This window comes from Mobula hypostoma, chromosome 27 (assembly GCF_963921235.1).
Source record: "Mobula hypostoma chromosome 27, sMobHyp1.1, whole genome shotgun sequence".
In the NCBI taxonomy this organism is placed as follows: Eukaryota; Metazoa; Chordata; class Chondrichthyes; order Myliobatiformes; family Myliobatidae; genus Mobula; species Mobula hypostoma.
Window position 1 is genome coordinate 1,895,896 of NC_086123.1, and position 22,195 is coordinate 1,918,090.

The window sequence follows — 22,195 nt, forward strand, 5'->3', positions numbered from 1 at the left end:
GCACTCAGTATATTAGGTACTGAAATGTCTGAGAGTTGCAATATTCAGTAAATCTTCAGTTACCTTGTTCCAATTCCTTGTATCAGCCAATGCTCCACTATTTTATTATTGCCAATAATCACCAGATTTTTTTTCCCAAATTGCAGAAAAAGAGCTGTGGGTAGGGGAATGCTACTCTAAACTTAGGATCCAGTATCTATTTCTGTACGCCAATTATGTTGACACATGTATGAGGCAAATACATCCACAAGAGAGTGAATCTTTCTCCACTTTCCCACTGCAGTACATGTAGGAGACAGACAATGATACATTAAGCTATTTTGGAGTGCCACCAGCCACACTGGCAAAGACCACTCCAGGTTATTGTATCTGAGACAGAACACAGTCAGAAACTGAAATAAATAAAGAGCTGTATTCATTGATCACTTTTCAAAACTGCTCAGTTGTTTCATATACAAAGAAATATCATTATTTTAATGAAGAAAATATTCTGGCTACTTTATCCACATCATTATCCTAAACAGCACTGAGATAAAAATCAAATATTCTGTTATTAAAACTTAGAACTGTACAGCACAGGAACGATCCCATGGGCCCAGGATGTTGTGCTGAACTAATTCAGCTAATGATGCCTAATTACACTGATTCCCTTCTACCTACACATGCTCCATACCTGCATGTTCAGGTGCCTATCTAAGAGCTCGTAAAGGTCTCTATCACATCTGCCTCTGACACCATCCCTGGCACCCACCACTTGCTGTGTTAAAAAAAAAAGTTCCATACATCTCCTTTGAGCTTAATGCCCCCCCACCTTAAATCCACACCCTCTAGTAATAGACACTTCAACCCTGAGAATCAGTTACCAGCTGTTTTTACCAATCATAATTTTATGAACTCTATCACATCTGCCCTAAACCTCTGCCACTCCACTTCAAAGAAAACAACCCACGTTTGTTTAACCTCTCCTTATAGCACTTGCTCTCTAATCCAGGCAGCATCCTGGTAGACCTTTCCTGCACCCTCTCCAGAGCTCCACATCTGTCCTCTGATGGGTTTCTGAAACTCGTTAATAGCCCATGACATTGTGGAGAAAATTTCTGCTGAAATATGAATACTGCTGTAGAAATTTTTTTATCCACCTCAGGCAGAGTTCCAGTTTAATGTCACATCTGTCAATGCAGCTTTTCTTCAGCAATGCCCTTGAATTTTATTTCAGCGAGCCTCAGGAATAGAATTAGAGATGGGTACTACCACTGAATTCCTCTCTGAAGCTTCCTTTGATTTAGCTGTGGAAAAATGCCGGTAGTCCTTAAATCATGAATGGTTGTGATAGTGTATGACCTTAAAAGCAAAGCCCAAAGGAATGATGAAGATTTGTGAAAAGGAATGATTTGCAGCACAGTATAGAAAGCATAGTAGGAATGAGACTAATTGGATAGTAAAGACCCGCCTATGCCCCTGTCCCCAGAGTGGTTGAGGATTCTGTGATCCCCAAAAAATATTCAGAAGAACCTTCTTTACCCAGAAACCACTTAAAATTTAGACTTCACTGCCACAGGAAGTTTAGGCATATAACACTAATGCAGTTAAGAATCTTGGTAAACGTATAAGGGAGAAAGAAATGGAAGATTATCCCATTGATATATAATGAGGGCAGGTAGGGAGCATGCCAACTGTAGCCTGCACACTGCCAAATAGCTTCAGTTCTTGGTTTTGGTATGCATGATTAGCACAATGTTGGATTAGCATGATAAAAGTTCCTTGGCTGCTGGTGTGGTACAATATATCAGTGCAGAATACCAATCGGTAATTTCTATTTTTATTACGTTCCTCAGGTCGAATTGCTGCCCTCAACATACTGGGAAAAGGAATAGAGATTAACACGGTGCCCTACTTCTGGACAGCAATGTTTGGGAAAAGTATCCGTTATGCAGGTAAAACTGTGATGGGAAGATATGTACTTTTCCACTTGATAAAGCTGGGTTCTTCTGTCATGAATTTCAACAAGTTCAATTAGTGAACCATTTATACTAACTGCATGTCTATTTCATAAATAACTGATAAAAGACTGTGAAAGAATACAAATTATTGATTGTAATAGTTCTCTGAATGAGGACAGGAATCTGACTTCCTGAACTCAGTTTTGTGTGGATCAGACCTAGTTTCTAGCTGCTGCCTATAACAAGCCCATGGAATTGACGCCGATGCCTAATGACCTGAATATTCCTTTGTAGCTGAACATGGTTGCAGTTACAATAAACATCAGATTTTATATAAAATAAGAGCAATAACTGGGATACAAAACAGAATATGCTACAAATATATAGTGCTTATAAAAAGTACTCACTCCCTTTGGAAGTTTTCATCTTTTATTGTTTTACAATATTAAATCACAGTGGATTTAATTTGGCTTTCTTAACAGTGATCAACAGAAAAGAACTTTCATGTCAAAGTAGAAACAAATTTCTACAAATTGGTCTAAACTTATTACAATTAATACACACAAAATAATTGAATGCATAAGTATTCGCCTCCTTTAAGTCAGTATTTAGTAGATGCAGCAATTACAGCCTTGAGTCTGTGTGGATAGGTCTCTATCAGCTTTGCACGTCTGGACACTACAATTTTTCCCCATTCTTCTTTACAAACTGCTTAAGATCTGTCAGATTGCATGGGGATTGTGAATGAACAGCCCTTTTCAAGTCCAGCCACAAATTTTCAACTGGATTGAGGTCAGGACTCTGACTTCGCCTCTTGAGTTCATTAACTTTGTTGTTTTTAAGACATTCCTGTGTCGCTTTGGCTTTATGCTGGGGGTCATTGTCTTACTGGAAAACAAATCTTCTCTCAAGTAACAAACATAAAAGTTGCTGGTGAACACAGCAGGCTAGGCTGCATCTCTAGGAAGAGGTATAGTCAACGTTTCAGGCCGAGACCCTTCGTCAGGACTAACTGAAGGAAGAGCTAGTAAGAGATCTGAAAGTGGGAGGGGGAGATCCAAAATGATAGGAGAAGACAGGAGGGGGAGGGATGGAGCCAAGAGCTGGACAGGTGATTGGCAAAAGGGATACGAGGGGATCACGGGACAGGAGGCCCAGGGAGAAGGAAAACGGGGAGGGGTGAAGCCCAGAGGATGGGCAAGGGGTATAGTCAGAGGGACAGAGGGAGAAAAAGGAGAGAGAGAAAAAGAATATATATATACACACACACACACACATATATATATATATGAATAACGGATGGGGTACAAGGGGGAGGAGGGGCATTAACGGAAGTTAGAGAAGTCAATGTTCATGGCATGATTCAATGCCATAAAACAATAAAATATGAAAACTTTCAAGGGGGGGAATACTTTCTATAGGGACTGTATATCAGGAAAATCAATAAATCATAGGAATTCTACAATCAGCAGCAAGGAAATGATGCTTGATAGTGACTGGGCAAACAGTTGTCTGGTGTTCTCCAGGTCTCTGGAATGGCAATTTTCATCTGAGCCACTGTTGTGCGTCTGTGAGGAAACAGTACATTCTGTGAGTAGTTCATGCAACAATGTGGCTTTCCAGCCAATCAGATGGAAGAGTCTCATTGAGCTGCAATGCAAGAAATATGGCAGTGGAATTAAATTACAAATGCGGCCAATCACTGTATGTATTATTACTAAAATATATATATGTATTAAACAACGGCAGATTCCTACTCTGTACATGTATGCCAAGAAGCATAAACTGGATTTAAAATAAGCACAAGAGAAGGAATTTTAAACCCTTAACATAAGAATTTGGTTTGTAGCTGAAGGGAAGTTAAAACTTTACAAACTTTAACTCCAAACCAACAATTTCTAATTGGAGAGGGTCAGGGGGTTTAGTGGTTCCTCAGGAAATGCAGCAGTTAAGAGAAGGAGGAAGAAATAGATCCATTAGGTAAGTTCTTTTCCAGTTCAAACAAGCAGAACTTGTTAAGTAAATTTATCGTGTTAACTCCCTTTATGACCTTACCCTTCTACTTTGCAGGCACAATCCAACTACTCACCTCCATAGTCTCTTGAATATTCTGTGATCTTACTGCCAGCCTGTGCCCAGCCTCCCACCAGCAGCATCTCAGCAATCATTGACACACTTTCTTCATCAGCTGCACCATTACCCATTCCTCCCCCTCTGTCCACCTCCACTAACTGTGAGAATGTCCTGATTCTCAATTACATCCTTCCATTACAGACTTCCTACCTGTTGGTTTGAAGCCATTTTTAATCATTCACAGCCTGAAAGCATGTCTAGCAGACCAAATAAATGTATCCATTAATCAAATGGTAGCAAGCAGGCTGTTCAGGAGGGAGGAAAAGATTCAATATGCTAAGTTACCAAATTAGACATTTTCTCCAGTGACAAATTTTGTAGCAAAGCTTTTGTTGCTTAATTTCTATGACTGGACATAACGTCTTTTACTGTGATTACAACGGGTTGCCATCATGCTATTACAGCTCAGGGCATCAGAGTTCGATCCCGGCTTCCTCTGTAAGGAATCTCTGTACATTCTCCCCATGGAAGGCATGGCTTTTTCTTGGGAGCTCCGCTTTCCTCCCACAGTCCAAAGACTTACCTGGTAGGTTAACTGGTGATAGTAAATTGTCCCGTGATTAGGTTATGGTTCAGTCAGGGCTGCCGGGGGCTGTTGGGATGGCACAGCTTGAAGGGACAGAAGGGTCTCTTCCACACTGTATCTCTAAGTAAGTAAATAAATAAATAGGCTCATTTCCTCTTGCAGGTCATGGGGAAGGATTTGATGATGTCATCATTCAAGGAGACCTGGACGAACGGAAGTTTGTGGCATTCTACACTAAGTAGGTCCTTCTCACTATTTGCTATAGAGCTTGGTTTTCCAATAATTGTCAGATACTGTAAATGCAATGTAAAATTACAGCACAAATCTACATAATGATAAATCCTTTAAACCAACTCTTTCTAAATTAAGTTTCTCTTAGTTAAATAGTGTTATTGTTTATGTCTGGTGTTAAAACTGAAATTATTTTACAATTTAGGAAAGCCACTGGGATGAACAACTGCATACAGACTTGGAGGTAAAAATAGAGTTCACTGGTGGTAGAATCCCTCCTTACATACGCTTCTCTCTCTCTCTTTCCCTATTATGATTCTTATAGCCACCTTGTACTGACACATATAGAGCTCAGTTTAACCTCTTCCAGACCATTGCTGGGCATTCATTCATTTCAACCCAAGTGTTTTCCAGTGTCCGCAAATAAATAAATTCTTCCCCAGCTGAATGTCGTTGGCAGCTAACTGTTACACTAACCACAATAATTGTTAGATCATGAACAGTTTGAAAGAATGATTTGGCATTTATTTGGCATCAGCAGGACAACTTCCCAAGCAAGAGACAAACTGAGGGTCTACCAGCCTTATTTAGAAACTAGGTGTTCTATTTTAGCCCTGCTTTGTTTATCCATAGGTTTAGTAAAGTAGAAGACTGACTTTTAAGATGTGAATGCAGATTTGTTTCTGCGTGGTCTAGGAAGGGCAGATATGAAAGGCCAGCATACACCTGAACCCAGTTATCTGACTAAGATTTCCAAGTTAAGGTGACAAAACTGAGAAGGACCCATCCCTCCCCAACTCCTGCCAGCCTAATTTATATTGAACTTATGCCAGCAGAAACGAGATAGAAGGAAACACAAAGAAAACATCTCCATCCTTTCTCCCTGCCCTGGAAACATAACTGTAAAGTAGCCACAATGGGGACATAAGGACTTCAAGAGACGCTTAAAACCTTGCTTATCGATAATTTGGTCTATTCATACTCCATATCAATGATTCAGCTGTAGGGACAAAATGTAACATTTCTTAATTTGCTGATGACAAGAAACTAAGTGGAAGTGCGGCTAAGTGATGACATTCCAAAGGGAAAGGAGCAAGATGAATGGGTGCACAACATTGGCAAATGAAGTATGATATTGAAGATGAAAAAAACTGAATTCCTACACGGTGAAAAAGCAGTGCATTTCATAAAATGAGGATTGGTAAGGGAATGCTCAAAATGGTCTGGGGTGTTTTGTTGGTAAGCTACTGAAAGCCAAAATGCAGGCACAGCATACATTTGAAAAGGTTAATGATATATTAGTCCCTATTGCAAATAAATAGAACACAAGAGCAAGGTCTTTTACAGCAATGCTTAAAAATATATGTATATGTCTTCCCCAGCTTACAAAAGCCCAACGTATGTACAGCCCACACATATGACCAAGTTCACAGACATCTGCTTTAACCGGGGGGTGGCCTGTATTTGCTAAAGAGGGACATAGAAGATTCACCTAGTTTGTGGGATGGTGGGTCTGTCATATGAAGAGAGTTTAAATAGGCAAGGCTGAAAAGTTTAGAGGAACGTGATGTTAGCTAATAGGAATGTATCAAACGGAGTCATAGTTTCAGAATGAAGGACCATTTATGACTGAAATGAAATTTCTTCACTCAGATATTGATGAATATAAATTATTTACCCTGAAAGGCTGTGGAAGTTCAGATATTTATTGTATTTGTAAAAGAGATAAATTAATTTTTGGATATTAGGTAGATCAACAATCAACAGATCCATTAAAAGAACAGGAAAATGCTATTGAGGTAGTAGATTGGCCACAATCTTGTTAAATGCTCGTAATTTTTCTTCAGGGACGTGTAGTTCCAGACTTGGTTGTGGGGGGGGGGGGTAACTGATTTGGGGTAAGAGGAGTAAGATTTAAAAGGAACCTAAGGGGAACATTTTCATGCAAAGTATGGTGATTATATGGGACAAGCTGCAAAAGGAAATGTTTATGGGTACAATCGTGTCAGTTAGGAAGTACTTGGATAAGTACATGAGGCTTAGATGGATATGGTCCGTTTACAGGAAACAGAGACGAGCTGGGTGGCACCATAACCAGTGTGGACTCATTGTTCCAAAGGGCCTGTATCCATGCCCCAGCACTCTATGATTCTGAGGTACATGAGGGGCTTAATGACCTACAGTAGTTCCGATCATTTTTACCACAGACCCAATAGGGCAGATGAACAACCAATGTGCAAAAAAAACAAACTGCAAATACACAAAGAAAAAAGAGAAGAATAATAGTAAAAAAAATAAAAAGATGAAGAATCCTTGAAAATGACTTCATAGGTTGTGGGAACAGTTCAGTGCTGGGCGAGTGAAGTTATCCCCTCTGGCTCAAGAGCCTGATGGTTGAGGGGTAATAACTGTTCCTGAATCTGGCGGTGTGGGTCCTGAGTTTTCTGTACCTTCTTGCTGATGACAGCAGCAAGTAGAGGGCATAGCCTGGATGGTGGGGGTCTGTGATGATGGATGCTGTTTTCCTGTGACAGCTCTCCATGTAGATGTACTCAATGGTATGAAGGGATTTACCCTTGATGGACTGGGCCATATCCACTACTTTTTGTAGGCTTTTCCGTTCAAGGGCATTGGTGTTTTCATAACACGCTGCGATGCAACCAGTCAATATACACTCCAATGCACATCTATAGAGGTTTGTCACAATTTTAGATTACATACAAATCTTCACAAACGTCTTAGAAAGTAGAGGTGATGAATGATTCCTTCATAATGGCACTTATATTTTGGACCAAAGACAAATCCTCTGAAGTGATAACACTGAGAAATTTAAAGTTTGCTGACCCTCTCCAGCTCTGATCCTCTGATGAGGACTACCTCATGGGCCTCTGGTTTCTTCCTCCTGAAGTCAATAATCAGCTCCTTGGTCGTGCTGAGATTGAACGGAAGGTTGTTGTTCAATCTCCCTCCTACATCTTGATTGGGCCTACGACAGTGGTGTCAACAGCAACCTTAAATATGGCATTACTTAGCCATATAAAGTGAGTAGAGCAGGGGCTAAGCATACACCCTTGCTGTGCACCTGTGCTGATGTAGATTGTAGAGGAGATGTTGCCAATCCAAAATGACTGGGGTCTGCAAGTGAGGAAATCAAGGATTCATTTGCACAAGGAGGAATTGAGGCCAAGGTCTTGAAGCTTATTAGTTAGTTTTGAGGGGATAATAGTATTGAATGCTGAGCTGTAGTCAATGAAGAGCATCCTGATGTATGATTTGTTATGATGTTTGATATATTTGTTCAGAACATAGGACAGTACAGCATAGTACAGACTCTACGGCCCAAAATGTTGTGCCAATCTTTTAACTACTCCCAGTTTAGTCTAACCCTTTCCTCTCAATAACCTTCCATTTTACTTTCATCCATGTGCCTATTTTAACAGTCTCATAAATGATGCTAAATGCCACCATCCCACTCTGTCTATGCCTCTTATCATCTGATAGACCTCTATCTTTGCCTCTCATCTTCCTTTTCTCCTCAGTTTGCGCAACCTCTTCTCATAAAACATGTTCCCTAATTCAGGTAACATTTTGGTCAATCTCCTCTGCACCCTCTCTAAAGCTTCCACACCTTTCCTATAATGAGGCAATCAAAACTGAACACAGTATCCTAAATGTGGTCTAAAGGAGTTTTATAGAGCTGCAACGTTACCTCACGGCTCTTGAACTCCGTCTCCCGACTAATGCACTATACACCTTCTTAACAAACCTACCAACTTACACAGCAACTTTGAGTGATCTGTGGACTTGGACCCTAAAGATTCCTCTGTTCTTCTACACTGCCAAGAATCCTATCATTAACGTTGAACTCTTTCTTCAAGTTCGACCTTCCAAAGTGTATCACTTCACACTTTTCTGGATTGAAATCCATCTGCCACTTCTGAGCCCAGCTCTATACATCCTGTCAATGTTCCACTGTGACCTGCAACAATCTTCATAGAAATCTACAGCACATTACAGGCCCTTCGGCCCACAATGTTGTGCCAACCCATGTAACGTACTCTAGAAACTGCCTAGAATTACCCTACCATTTAGCCCTCTAAGTTCCGTGTGTCTATCTAAGAGTCCCGTAATAGGCCCTATTGTATCTGCCTCTACCACTGTCACTGGCAGTGCATTCCGCACACCTATCACTCTCTGTGTAAAAAAAGAAATTACCTCTGACATCCTCCCTACTTCCAAGCACCTTAAAACTGTGCCCCCTCGTGTTTAGCCATTTCAGCCCTGGAAAAAAAGCATCTGGCTACCCACACGATCAATGCCTCTCATCATCTTATACACTTTCTACAACAACACCAACTTTCATGTCATTTGCAAACTTACTAACCCACCCTTCTACTTCCTTATCTACGCCATTGATAAAAGTCTCAAACAGCAGGGATCCCAGACCACTAGTGATGGTCTTCGATGGAATACAATCCATCTACTATCCGTCTGCCTCAAGTGGGATGATACTTGTGCATAGATCCTTCAAAATATAGAAGTTCATCTATACAGATAAATGATTGCACGTGTACAAGTGTACATGTATAGAACTATAATGGGCATTCATCTTTATGTAAAGAGTTACAAAGAGCACACGCGTACAGATACTGGTGCACTTGGATGTGCGTGGAGATGGTAGGTGTACAAATGAGGTGTACAGATGAGGTGAGAGTTATAGGAGTGAGTGTGTGTGTGTATGTGTGTGTGTGTGTGTATATATATATATACACACATAATAAAATAACAATGGTAGAGACAAGTTTATATGTAGTGAGGTGAGCACAGATGTTGGAGTAGCTTACTAGAGTTTATTTAATCTCTCTAATGTTCACTTGGTTTGTATAATACCCAACTGCCCATTTGAAGACAAGTACACTGGCGCTGAAGAGGTTAAACAGCTTTACCTTGGAATTATAAAATTATTAATGAAAATTGAACTATTTTCAAATCTTTGCTCGCTGATTACTGCTACCCCGATTAAAAACTGTCTGCTTCACAATAGTTGGTACTACGGAATCGATGGCTATTCAACTTTCCCTTTATTTCAAGACCTGACAGCCCCCTGTATAAGAGAAACAGTCAAGCCAGTGCATTGTTCTGGATCCAACATTTATTAGCTGTAAGGCTTTCATAAGAACAACATTAGTTCTCCCAATCCCACTGGAATCTGTAATGGAGTGTGAAATCATGGAGGCAAGTATTACTCTAATGTATGCTAACATTAATATCTTGTGAGAGATTAATGGGATCAGTCTGACCACCAACTTGACACTGCAACTGATAATCTCCACTGAGGTTTCCTCCAAGATGTAAAACAAGCTACACAGATTGTGTCTGAAGTAGAAATATAGGAAAGGTAGGAACATGCCATTCTGTATCTCAAGACTGTTCCAACTTTCATTTAGATAGGTCAAAGCTGATCTATACTGTATCTGTATTCCACCTCCATATTAATTACCAGCATTAGCTAAGAAAAAGGTGACAATCTCAGTACTGAAACAAACTGCTTATTTAATTTCCATTGATTTCATTGTGGATGCTCTATAGTGTACAAATATTCCATCAATTAATATCCAAGGTCATGAAGATGAATATTACAATCTCCATTTCCTTTCACAGAGATTACCTTGTCTATCCTGTATTGGACCCAACTGTTCATTACTTTTTTCTGTAAACATTATTGATTTTCTTCTAGATTTTCCATACAATTTATCCATTTATTTTTCACATTGAGTGTTGTGCCTTAACCATTGCAAAATCTTTATTTGTACATTTTCATGTTTGTTTATAATCCGGGCTAAATCTACAGTGAAATCTTTTAGTCTTGCTATTTTTCTCCTTTTTAAATTGCGTTTATTCTCATTTTCCATTCTATTTTAAGCCTCTAATTAAAGATTTATATTTATCTGCTTTATTTTAAATAATTATTGCTAATTACATTTCCCAGATTCTTTATAAGTTTAAACTTCAAGATTCTTCCAAGATTTTGCATGATCACAGTGTTTAACTTTGACAGCAATATAACATTTGATAGTATGTTGTTCACCAAATCACTCTTACGTGATGTCTTTCTTTATACAGGGTATCCTTGCAAATAGTTTGGTTCCAGTTTGTGCTTTTTTTCTGTTGTTCATGTTTCACATTTGTTGATAGTAATATTCCTTCAATATTTATGGGCCACAAAACATATTCATTGTATTCCTTGCACTTATGTAAAAGAAGACTCTGCAAAAGACCATAAGGCCATAAGATATAGGAGTACAATTAGGCCATTTGGCCCATCAAGTCCGTTCCATCATTTCATCATGGCTGATCCAATTTTCTTCTCAGCCCCAATCTCCTGTCTTCTCCCCGTATCCCTTCATCCCCTGACCAATCAAGAAATTATCAACCTGAGTTAAATATACGTACAGACTTGGTCTCACAGCTGCCTGTGGCAAAGAATTCCACAGATTCACCACTCTCTGGCTAAATTTCCCTCATCTCCATTCTAAAAGGATGCCCCTCTATTCTGATGCTGTGTCCCCTGGGTTAGACTCTCCTACCATTACAAACATACTCTCTACATCCACTCTATCAAGGCCATTCACCATTTGATAGGTTAAAATGAGGTCACCCCTCATTCTTCTGAATTCTAGTGAATATCCCCAGAGCCATCAGACACTCTTCACATGACAAGCCATTCAATCCTGAATCATTCTCATGAACCTCCTTTGTACCCTCCCCGGTTTCAGCATATCCTTTCTAAGATAAAGGGCCCAAAGCTACTCACAGTATTCCAAGTGAGGCCTCACTAGTGCTTTATACAGTTTCAACATTAAATCCTTGCTTTTATATTGTATTCTTCTTGAAATTAATACTAACATTGCATTTGCCTTTCTCACCACGGACTCAACCTGCAAATTAACCTTTAGAGAATCCTGCACAAGGACTCCCAAGTCCCTTTGCACTTCTGTTTTTTGTATTTTCTCTTCACTTAGAAAATAGTCAACTCTTTCATTTCTTCTACCAAAGTGCATGACCATACACTTCCCAACACTGTATTCCATCTGCCTCTTCTTTACCCTGTTAAGCAGCCTTATGTGCAGCACCTTGTCAAAGGCCTTCTGAAAATCCAAGTGCACATAATCAACTGATTTCTATTCTGCTTGTTACTTCTTCAAAGAATTCCAACAGATTGTCAGGCAAGATTTTCCCTTGAGGAAACCATGCTGACTACAGCTTATTTTATCATGTGCCTTCAAGGACCCTGAGACCTCATCCTTACTAATCGATTCCAACATCTTCCCAACCACTGAGGTCAGACTAACTGGCCTACATCTTCCTGGAGTGACATCTGCAATTTTCATGTCTTCCAGAACCATTATAGAATCTAGTGATTCTTGAGACATCTTTACTAATGCCTCCATGATCTCTTCAGCCATCTCCTTCAGAACCCTGGGCTGTACACCATCCGGTCCAGGTGACTTATCTTCCTTCAGGCCTTTCAGTTTCCCAAGAATCTTCTCTCTAGTTATGGTAACTTCACACACTTCATCACCCCTGACACCTGGAACTTCCACCGTACTGCTAGTGTCTTGTTAGGAATTTTGGCTGATAGTGGCATTACATTCAATATGCAGTACAGAAAAAGAAACAATTTGGCCCAAGTGTGTTCTTCACATTCTACTACATCTAACTGGAGGACAGCAAGGGATTATTCTGCAAATAGCTCTCATGAACTTTATGGCACAGACGAGCCCCATTCAGTCTACCACAATTCTACTGATATATTCTTTTATGCTGTTCCCTCAATTGCCCTTATATCCATTACAAATATACAGTAATTTCCACTTATTTAACTGTTCAATCTGCCAGCTGCACATCACTTGAGCATTATACACCAGCCTGTACATATGTACAGGGCTTTACCTGTACAGTACCCAAATAACATGCTCCTGATAATGCAAAAGAACATGGGAAATAGGTGCTGGGAATGTGTGGTATAAAAATGATCAAATAAATTATCCATTTGTCTTGATTGTTCAAGAACTTGGAAACACATTTAAACATATAAACATACATATACACATGAATGCACATAAAAGAACACAAGTGTGTTGTTTCTCTAAAGCACACCCACACAAGAAGACAGCTGTTATATTTCTTCCCCTCCAGTCAAGCAATTCATCCTTTGACATCTTGGTAGCCTTCCCACCACAAGAGCAGTGATGCAATTAAGTGCTGATCAGAAAGTCAGTATGTAGTGGAAATGGCTCATTGCTGTATCTCAGAGCAGAAGCTGTGTCTCTGAGTTAATACTGATCTACGATACTGCACAAGCTGTACCAACAAATGATACACAATTTAACTATTATTATTCCAATTGCCTGCGATCAATATGAGTGGAAATGACTCACTGCTGTATCTCAGGGCACAAGCTATGTCTTGCTTTCCCTGAGTTAACAGTGATCTATGATACTACACAAGCAAATGTTGTACAGTTCAATTATTATTATTCCAATTTCCAGCAATTTCCACATTCACTAAAAAGTTCTTTTGAAACAAAAGAACATGGGAAATAGGTGCGCTTGCAGGCCATACAGCCCTTGATACACCTTGACCTGCTAAGTTTCTTCAGCAGTTTGTTTTAAACCCTTCATATCTCTTCTGCCTAAAAATAAGATCACAGAGTTTCTAATCTCAGTCCCAACACTTTTTTTGTCTGTGCCCCCTACCCCTTCACTTCCTCTACAATCCAGAAACCTGTCTTCTCTTGGGTATATGTATTCGGTGACTTAGTCTCCAAAGATCCACAGCCCACTGAGGAAAGAAATCCTTTCATCTTTTCCTAAATGGGCAGCCTCTTTAGGGTCCTGAATGAAATGTTAACTGTTTACTCTTTTCCATAGATGCTGCCTGGTCTGCTGAGCTCCTCCAGCATTTTGTGTGTGTAGCTTCTTTAGAGTCAGTTTTTCCGACAATCTTAGATTTCTTCACGAGGGGAAACATGCTGTCATAATTTATTCTGTCAAATGCCCGTAGGATTTTATGTTTCAATAAAATCACCACTAATTCTAAATTCTAGTAAGCTTAGAATTGCTGCAGCTTCTGACAAAAACAATTGTAGGACATTATACCTTTTGCCCTGAACCTCCAGGAACTGGAGTCTCATACCTGCAAATTTGAGTAATCCATAGTGTCAGTCACTCCAACATTCCCTCACTCTTTGCTGAATGATTAGCCCTCAGTCCCGTTAAATTTTGTTGGACAATCAATTGATCATTAATAGCTCCAAGACGTCCAAATTGATTGGCATAAGGCTATGATAATATTTTTAAAAAGCCAGCATGATTAAGTGGTGCACATACAGTGCATACAGCTGGGAATACAACCCTAATAACTGCTTGAACAGCAGCTATTGGATCTTTCACTAGACTTCAGGTATAAGAATCCTACATTTCCCTTAGTAATTCAGACCAAAATTTATTTGTTCACTTTTGCCTAGTTGACTTTGAAAATGAGAGCCTGCCAGCTATGCTGCTGATTGTTAGTTAGAACTAGGATAGGTAAACTGATGGTACATTATGTTTCATTTTTTTCATTATCTTTGAACCTTCATATATTTTATGCACTCTGACATTTCACGAAGCAAAATGATAATTAATAAAGAACATTACTTTAAGCTTGTCTTCCATGTTCTCCAGGAGTGATGAGGTCATTGCGGTGTCAAGCATGAACTATGACCCTATTGTGTCCAAAGTAGCAGAGGTCATGGCATCCGGGAGGACTATCAAGAAGAGGGATGTCGAGTAAGTAACATTACAGTAGCTCTGGGAGTGTGAGAGGTGGAGACTGCAGACTGGGATATGAGCAAAAAATTATATCCTGAAACTCTCATGTTTGCAACCATTTGCACAACATTTTGAAATGAGTAGAGCCAAGACATTTATTTTTTTGTTTAAGCACTGCCACACTACTTCTGTAGGTTAGCTGCAGAGTAGATAGTCAATGTGAAATCACAAGCTTCATTTCAGGTGATGTCCTTCACATCCTTCTCTCATCTCTCCACTCAGGCTGAGTCCCAGCAGAATTTAAAAGGCAAAGCTTCTTACTTTGCATTGTTGTATGCTAAACGAACATTTTTTCTTCTTTAATTCTTCATTGGCTCACTGTTATGCCTGTTCCAACTCCCAAGCCAAAAAAGGTATGAAAGAAGTGGATTGTGTCTGATGGTTGTTGAGAATCTTCCCACTAATTTACACCAAATGTTTAACATGCTATTTCCTCATCTTCCTCAGGAAGTTGCACTGTTTCTGGTGGACAGGTAGTGCTTAAATTCTGATGGATGAGCCATCATGATTGAATTGCCTAAGCTGCAGAGACCATCCATCTTTTTGTAGTTCATCAGTTTTAGATGGTACTTTTATCAGTCTATGATATAGATAACTCATGATCATCAACCTTTCTAGCTTCTAATAATTTCCCCCCTTCTCTCTTTTTCCATTACCCAATCTGACTCCCCTCCTACCTCTTCTCTTCTCCTCACCTGCCCATTACCTTTAGTACGCTCCTCATTTTCTCCTATGGTTTACTCACCTCTCCTGTCAGATTCCTTTTTCTTCAGTCCTTTACCTCTTCCACCCATCTCCTCTCAGCTTCCCACTTCAACCCCCTTCTCCTCACCTGGTTTCACCTATCACTTGTCAACATGAACTCTTTCCCCTCCCCCCATATCCTGGCTTCTTCTCCCCCCTCCTTTCCACCCCTGATGAAGGGTCTCTACTTGAAGCTTTGACTGTTCATTCCTCTCCATTGATGCTATCTATCCTTCTGAATTCCTCCCGCATTTAGTGTTTATTACTCATTGCAAGAGATAGAAATATGGGCAGCTTTCTAGATGCAATGTGCAACATTGCAAAGGCCAGATCAAGAGGTCTTGCATACAGAAAGGGTGTACGGGACGTTGGGTGGTTTAGCTGTTATAATAAGTGGTCACCCAATACTCACCTCAATGTATCTCTCCCCTTCTTCCCATCCCCCGCCCCATCGTGCTCTCAATCTTAAGGATATTTGTACATCGTGGCCGGTAGGTAGTGGAGAGTTTTATTCTTTTATGTGACCTCCCATTCACCCATTGACTAAAGTATAGCCAGTTCTGGGAAGATACAGCCTCTGATGAATCATTTGCTGTTATTTCAACTGTTGCATGTTTGTACACAGTTTATGTGCATGAAATTTTGCCCAGTAATTTCTTTGTCTTTTAAGTTACAAGTAGCACCTGTTACAAGGTCAATGATATGAGCTATTTAGTTAGATATTTTGGAGAAAATATTTGCCTAAGCTGTCTTGGCTGAGTGTGCTAATATCAGTTGTCAATTGTACTCAGATTCACAACATTTGCCTAAAAATTAGATCACATAGTGCAAATATTTCAGTTCTATCTGATTTTGAATTGATAAAAGCTGGAGCAAATGGCATGAGTGCTAGTTTCTGGATAAAATCAAACATGGACAGGACATTCCTGCTCTGCATTAAACATTACTATATCCAGTGTTTTCAGGCATGTCTCATTAATGACATCTAAAGTGAAATTCAAACTTTTAAGTCTTCCCAGGACCATCAAACAGAAGTTGTTTGGCAGTCACAATAACAAGGTACACAGTCTTTTAAGTTTTGTTGACTTCACAAGGCAGCTCCAAATTTCACTGGAGACTGCCCACACCTCCCAAACTGCAGACTATTCTCAAACTAGCAAGCAAGTTTTAGCAATCAACTCACATTTCTCCCCTTCATCTTTCAAGTAGATGGTTTATCTTGAAGAAAGTTTCTTTTCGCAAACCGGCTTCCAGTCCTTGAATTCTTCAAGTCGGGAGTGAAAACACAGTCTGGTTATTGAGTTCTGGCTGACACTATAGGTATTTTAAATTATCTTGGGAGGATGTTGGAAAATCAATGAGCCTGGATTAAATTAACACCAGTTTATTATAGCCATATTTGTTGCAGCAGTCAATGTGTTAGCAAGGAGTATCCAAAACCCATGTCCATAACAAAATCATGCCCACATCTATTTGCTTATTCCATAACTTCTTATCTGAAGGGTGGGGTCTCCAAAAGTGCAACATCCTTTCAAAATTGCATTATAGTGCTTGTCTGGTTATTCATTCAAGTACTTAGAATAAGCCTTGAATCCACAACCTCATAACTCAATGGTGAACATAGTACAATTGAACCCCGGACATCATCAGTTCTTTACAGTATCTCAGGCAAACTTTTATTTCCTCCTCTAGTACTTCAGCATATCCTGCACAGAGATTCTAGATGCACTTAAGATAATGACTATACGAGGCGAACTCTACAATGGTGTTTCTCTTTTCTTTCAGGACCGGTGATATGTCTTGGCTCTTTGGCAAAGGTACATAGTGGAGACTGCCAAAGAGTCCTGTGCAATGCCACTACTTGGAACAGATCTTGGCGGCTCAGTTGGACAATCCTTTCTGCAGCACAAACTCACCAGCAGTATGTTGTGCTGTGCTGAGAGGGATGGTGGGGCAAATACAATGGGAGAGGTTAGAAGCACGCACTTTAGTACAAATGGTCAAGCCCCTTTCTTGAACCAAGGTCATTGTTCCTAATTTTAAATGATAGGAATACCTATAATGAGCGGGGGGGCGGGGGGGGGCATCCTTGCAGCTCAGTGTTTCACAACGCATGAAGGCTCATTAAATACAACAATGTAGTAAGAAGAAAACAAAGCAGTTTCTTACTCAAGTGTGGCAACGGAGGCGAAGGATACCAGGTCTATTTTCACCTGTGCCCCTTCCTACACCCTTGACCCAATCCTGAACATGGCCCGTGCTGCATGTTTCACCCTGCTCATGATGAGAGCGACCAGCTGTGTTGAGACCATGGCTTGCTGTATTGAGGAACTGGTGGCCATAGAGTAACTCAGAGAAGATTCTTACACATTGATCATCTAAAAAGACTGGTGTGACTTCCATTAAATCTGTTAAGCAATAATGAGAAATCTAATTTTTTAAGAAGAATAGGTCCTGTATGTGGTTTTCTGACATTATGTTCCTTTGGCAGTACATCTGCTGATCTTGGCAAGCATGTTTCAGCATCTAACACAATAAAAAGGAGTGGGCCTGGCAAAACCTGGTAATTTTGTAATGCAATTACTCTAATCATTTGGAATTCTGTTAAAGACAAATCTTGTACGACTTCTATTTCAATGACTAGTGAACCTGTAGCCATGAGGTGGAAAACAGAACAGAGATAAACAACAAAATACATGGTTGTTAAGTTTCAGTGCTAAAGTAACAGATGGACAAGTAAGTAGCACAAATAGGCCATTTGACCCCCACAAGCATGCTATTAAGTAATACACACAAAATGCCAGAGATGCTCAGCAGGTTAGGCAGCATCTATGGAAAGAAATAAACACTCACTGATTTGGGCCGAGACCCTATCAGGACTGTGTTTATGTGCTGTTAGTTACCTTTCATTGACCTGTTTATCAAGTATCTATCTATCTCTCTCTGCCTTAAAAATAAAGTCCTGCTCTTCCTTCATCTCACCTTGAGGCATTTGTCATTGCCATCGAGCCTTCGGACATCTGAAATACCAGGATGAGTTTCTTCAAGATATAACCACTCTCCGTTCTTAATAACCTAAATGCACAATAGCATGTTAACATGAGGAATTACACAATAATGGTTTGAGATCTGACTTTCCCTCAAAAAAACAGAAGCACATTCAGCTTCTGGAGAAATCATATTGCACACTAATGCAAAAAAAAATCTCTGCCATAAGCACCAAGGTTGGTAACATTACTCTATTGACATTAACTGGGCTTACCCTGAGGGAAAGTAAATTGATCGTGAATTATGAAACAAGGACAACACAAGTAGCACTGTAAGGGGAAAACAGCCTAAACTGAAGCTGAAATTTCTCCATTCTGTTATTCTATTGAGGAAAAGAATATAGCTCCAATGATGGGTGTGTTGTGGAATGAATAGGGGAGTGCAATTACATCCATCATACATTTTTATTTCTGAAAGGGCTTTATGTTCCTTGGAGAAATCTTTAAATTCTACTCAAATTATGAGGAGCAAAATAACAAAAACAAGTAAAGCAAAAACTGCACTTCTTTGGTCCTGCCCCACCGTCCACTATGTTTACGTTTGATTCGGTCCACCTTTTCACTTAAACTCCGGATAAAGCCACAGGCATAGAGAAAGCATAAACAAGCCATTATTCAGGGGCTGATAGGGAGCTGTGGATCTGGATTGGGAGATGTTCGGTTGGTAGCTTATACCCAGTACTAGTAAACAATCACAGGTAAGTCTGTTTTCTCTTCAGTATATTGCCAATAATTCATTGACAAATACTCCTTTGGATATTTTGTTGATAATGCAACATTCTGATATAAATTCAAGCAGTGACCATAGAAATGACAAACATACAATATTTAATGCAAAAAATGTATTAGCATATCCAAGGTCAGAAAATCTACAGACAAATTTAAGATTAAAACTATCACCTACAGTTTCAATATTCAGTGAGACATGTTATTGCAGGGGACTGTATTCTTTAGCTTCTGAATAATACCTTCAGCTAATTAATCTGCATCACAGCAGCCTGCACTGTGTGGCTTAAATTCACATTGTAACTCTTCAAATATTCAGAAATATTACTGTTCACAGAGGTTGAAATCATAGAATTTTTTTAAAAACCTGCCTTCAATGAAAATTGAAAGGGTGGCAAGCAGTATAGTGGTTAGCATAATGCTATTACTGGGCCAGTGATCCAACTTCAATTCTGCCACTGTCTGTAAGGAGCTTGTATGTTCTCACTGTGATCACAGGGGTTTCCTCTGGGTGCTCTGGTTTCCTCCCACAGTCCAAAGATAGACGGGTTAATTGGTCACATGGTGTAAATGGGCTTGTTGGGCTGGGAAGGCCTGATACCATGCTGTATCTTTAAATAAAAACATAAAAATTAACGTAATTAACAGTGTAAGAAAATGTGATTTTAGATAAGATTTCAATTTAATGGTTTATTTTTCCTAGAGTATTGATTGTTGCTGAGGAACATGGGAGAGCAATTCACCCATTTCAGCAAAGCCTGCTGGTTGTACTCACCTTGATGGATTCAATTCCATTAACTCCAGTATAAACATAAGTGTTCTAGTAAATGGATCCAAGTGATGAATATTATAAAATAACATTGATTTAACTTTGATTGGATTGGGAGTACAACTCACAATATTCACAATCATCATTTTGGAATGAGAAATACTTTAAAAATCCCAATCATGACAAATTATCTTTACAGACTGCTTTCAAAAGAAGATTAAATGTAGATATAGGATCAGTTAGCTTTACACTCCATCTTCAATAGAGCGTAAAACCAGGTAGACTTAAATTAGCTTTGTCTCATCATGGCAAGTTTCCGAGAATGCACTGCTCAGTTAAGGGTGAAGTCCTTTATTGTGATAATTCCTGAAGCTCAGGTGGAATATTTTTCTTACCTCAGTTGATCCAAGTATCCCGAAGAGTGAAGGAACTCAGGTCTAGGATTCCTTTAATAGGTCTGGTTCATTTAGGATCTGGAGAAGGTGATGCATTGAGCATGTTAGTATACTCGGGTCCTTAAAGTTGCTTTCAGAGGGCAAGTTGGGTTGGAGCACTCCTACAAACTATTTCATTGGTGAGAGTCTGTGCTAAATTACACCCGTGACTGTCCAGATAAATAACATGCTTTCCCCAGATACCACAAGTTTAATCAAAGCCAACAATAATGGCTGGTGTAACTGACATAATTTTTTGACTACAGTGCCTCAAAGGTGGAATAAATGTTTCTTAACAAACCTAGCTATGCCCCAATAATGAGTGAGAGGTACTACAGTAAATTAGAGCACCTGCAAGAAATGACCCAAAGGATGAAATGCCTCTTTGTTGTTCACTAGTAAGATTCCATGGTGAGTTGAGCTGGGGCAATTAGTTACATGGATGACAAATTCTTTACACAGAATAGGTTAATACACAAGTCTCTTTAAAATAGCAAAGTGCATACAGTGCTGCAAAGATACCTGCTTGCTTGGTTGTCAACTGTTTGGTTGAGGTGGCACGAGATTTATAAAGAATTTGGGGGCTTTGGGGGCTTTTCAGCAGGCTTCATTCATAACAGCCTTTAGGCACTTGGCCAAGGCCAATAAAAAGGAGCAGACAGGAGATTCTGTGAATGTGAAAGAGACACACGCATAGTATGTTGCTTCCCAAGGGGTCAGAGTCAGGGATGTCTCCAATCAGGTCCACAGCATTCTAAGGGGGGAGGATAAACAGCCAGAGTCATGCTACACATTGGTACCAATGACATAGGTAGGAAAAGGAATAAGGTCCTGAAGAGAGAATATAGGAAGTTAGGTAGAAAGCTACAAAGCAGGACCTCAAGGGAAGTAATCTCTGGATTCCTACCTGTGCCATGCTCCACTGAGGGCAAGAATAGGATGATTTGGCAGATGAATATCTGCCTGAGGACAAGCTTCACCGGACGGTGTGGATCATGATGTGTGAGTACAGTGCCTGACGTCATTATTTCCTTTACCTTTTGGAAAGCGCTACTTTGTCCATGGTTATTTCTTCCTGATCTGTACTGATTCTATTATAGTAATTGATAAATCCTAACAAGGACAACTGTGACACGTAGCTTCCACCACTGCTTGAATTTTTTGGGCACACTTGTGTAATCCTTGTGCTTCGATGGTATGACCACAGTTGGTAATGCTTTGCTTTGCCGCCTGCTCAGAGTCCATAATTTTCTAATCTTTTAAACACCGCCTTGAGATTTTGGAGATGCTCCTTGCTATCCAGGTAAAACTGAGTGCCTGGTAAAACTATTGCAGCATCTAGTCCATAGATTTCTGCCAGACTTCAGGTGCAGATGCTACTTGAAGGCTTCTGCTAACTCCACATTGCTGAAGTGTTGTCCTCCAGAAAGATTTGTAAAGATATCCTCTATCCCAGAAAGAGGGTATTGATCTACTTTCAGTCCTGGGTTGATAGTGACTTTAAAATCAACACAGATCCTGACAGACACATTCTTCTTAGCTACTGGGACTACTGTCAGTGCCCATGGGCTGCATTCAATCTTGAAAGAATCCTTTCAACCTCCAAGTGATCTAGCTCACTGGTGTAAGTGATCATAATATGATAGAATTCATCCTGTAGTTAGAGAGGGAGAAGCTAAAATCAGATGTATCAGTATTACAGTAGAGTAAAGGGAACTACAGATGAGAGAAGAGCTGGCCAAAGTTGATTCAACGGGGACACTAGCAGAG

General features: G+C 39.8%; 1 protein-coding gene and 1 long non-coding RNA gene across 9 annotated transcripts in view; one reads left to right on the forward strand and one right to left on the reverse strand.

Moving 5' to 3' along the window:
• LOC134338336 (apoptosis-inducing factor 3) overlaps nt 1–17,537 on the forward strand; it is a 151,757-nt gene extending 134,220 nt beyond the window's left edge. For 6 of the 7 annotated variants that reach the window (XM_063034096.1, XM_063034098.1, XM_063034094.1 and 3 more), the window contains exons 17-21: nt 1,836–1,934; nt 4,762–4,837; nt 5,036–5,074; nt 14,559–14,663; nt 17,235–17,535. In XM_063034096.1, coding sequence (XP_062890166.1) covers nt 1,836–1,934; nt 4,762–4,837; nt 5,036–5,074; nt 14,559–14,663; nt 17,235–17,274 — 359 coding nt within the window. In that variant the 3' untranslated portion in view covers nt 17,275–17,535. Of the gene's footprint in view, nt 1–1,835; nt 1,935–4,761; nt 4,838–5,035; nt 5,075–14,558; nt 14,664–17,234 lie in introns of all 7 variants that reach the window. The other variant, XM_063034100.1, reaches the window with a different exon arrangement.
• LOC134338337 (uncharacterized) overlaps nt 16,328–22,195 on the reverse strand; it is a 128,956-nt gene continuing 123,088 nt past the window's right edge. The window contains exons 7-9 of one of the 2 annotated variants that reach the window (XR_010016211.1): nt 20,387–20,464; nt 18,432–19,833; nt 16,328–16,713 (exon numbers count right to left, since the gene is read on the reverse strand). This is a non-coding gene — a long non-coding RNA (uncharacterized LOC134338337). Of the gene's footprint in view, nt 16,714–18,431; nt 19,834–20,386; nt 20,465–22,195 lie in introns of those variants that run through there. The other variant, XR_010016210.1, reaches the window with a different exon arrangement.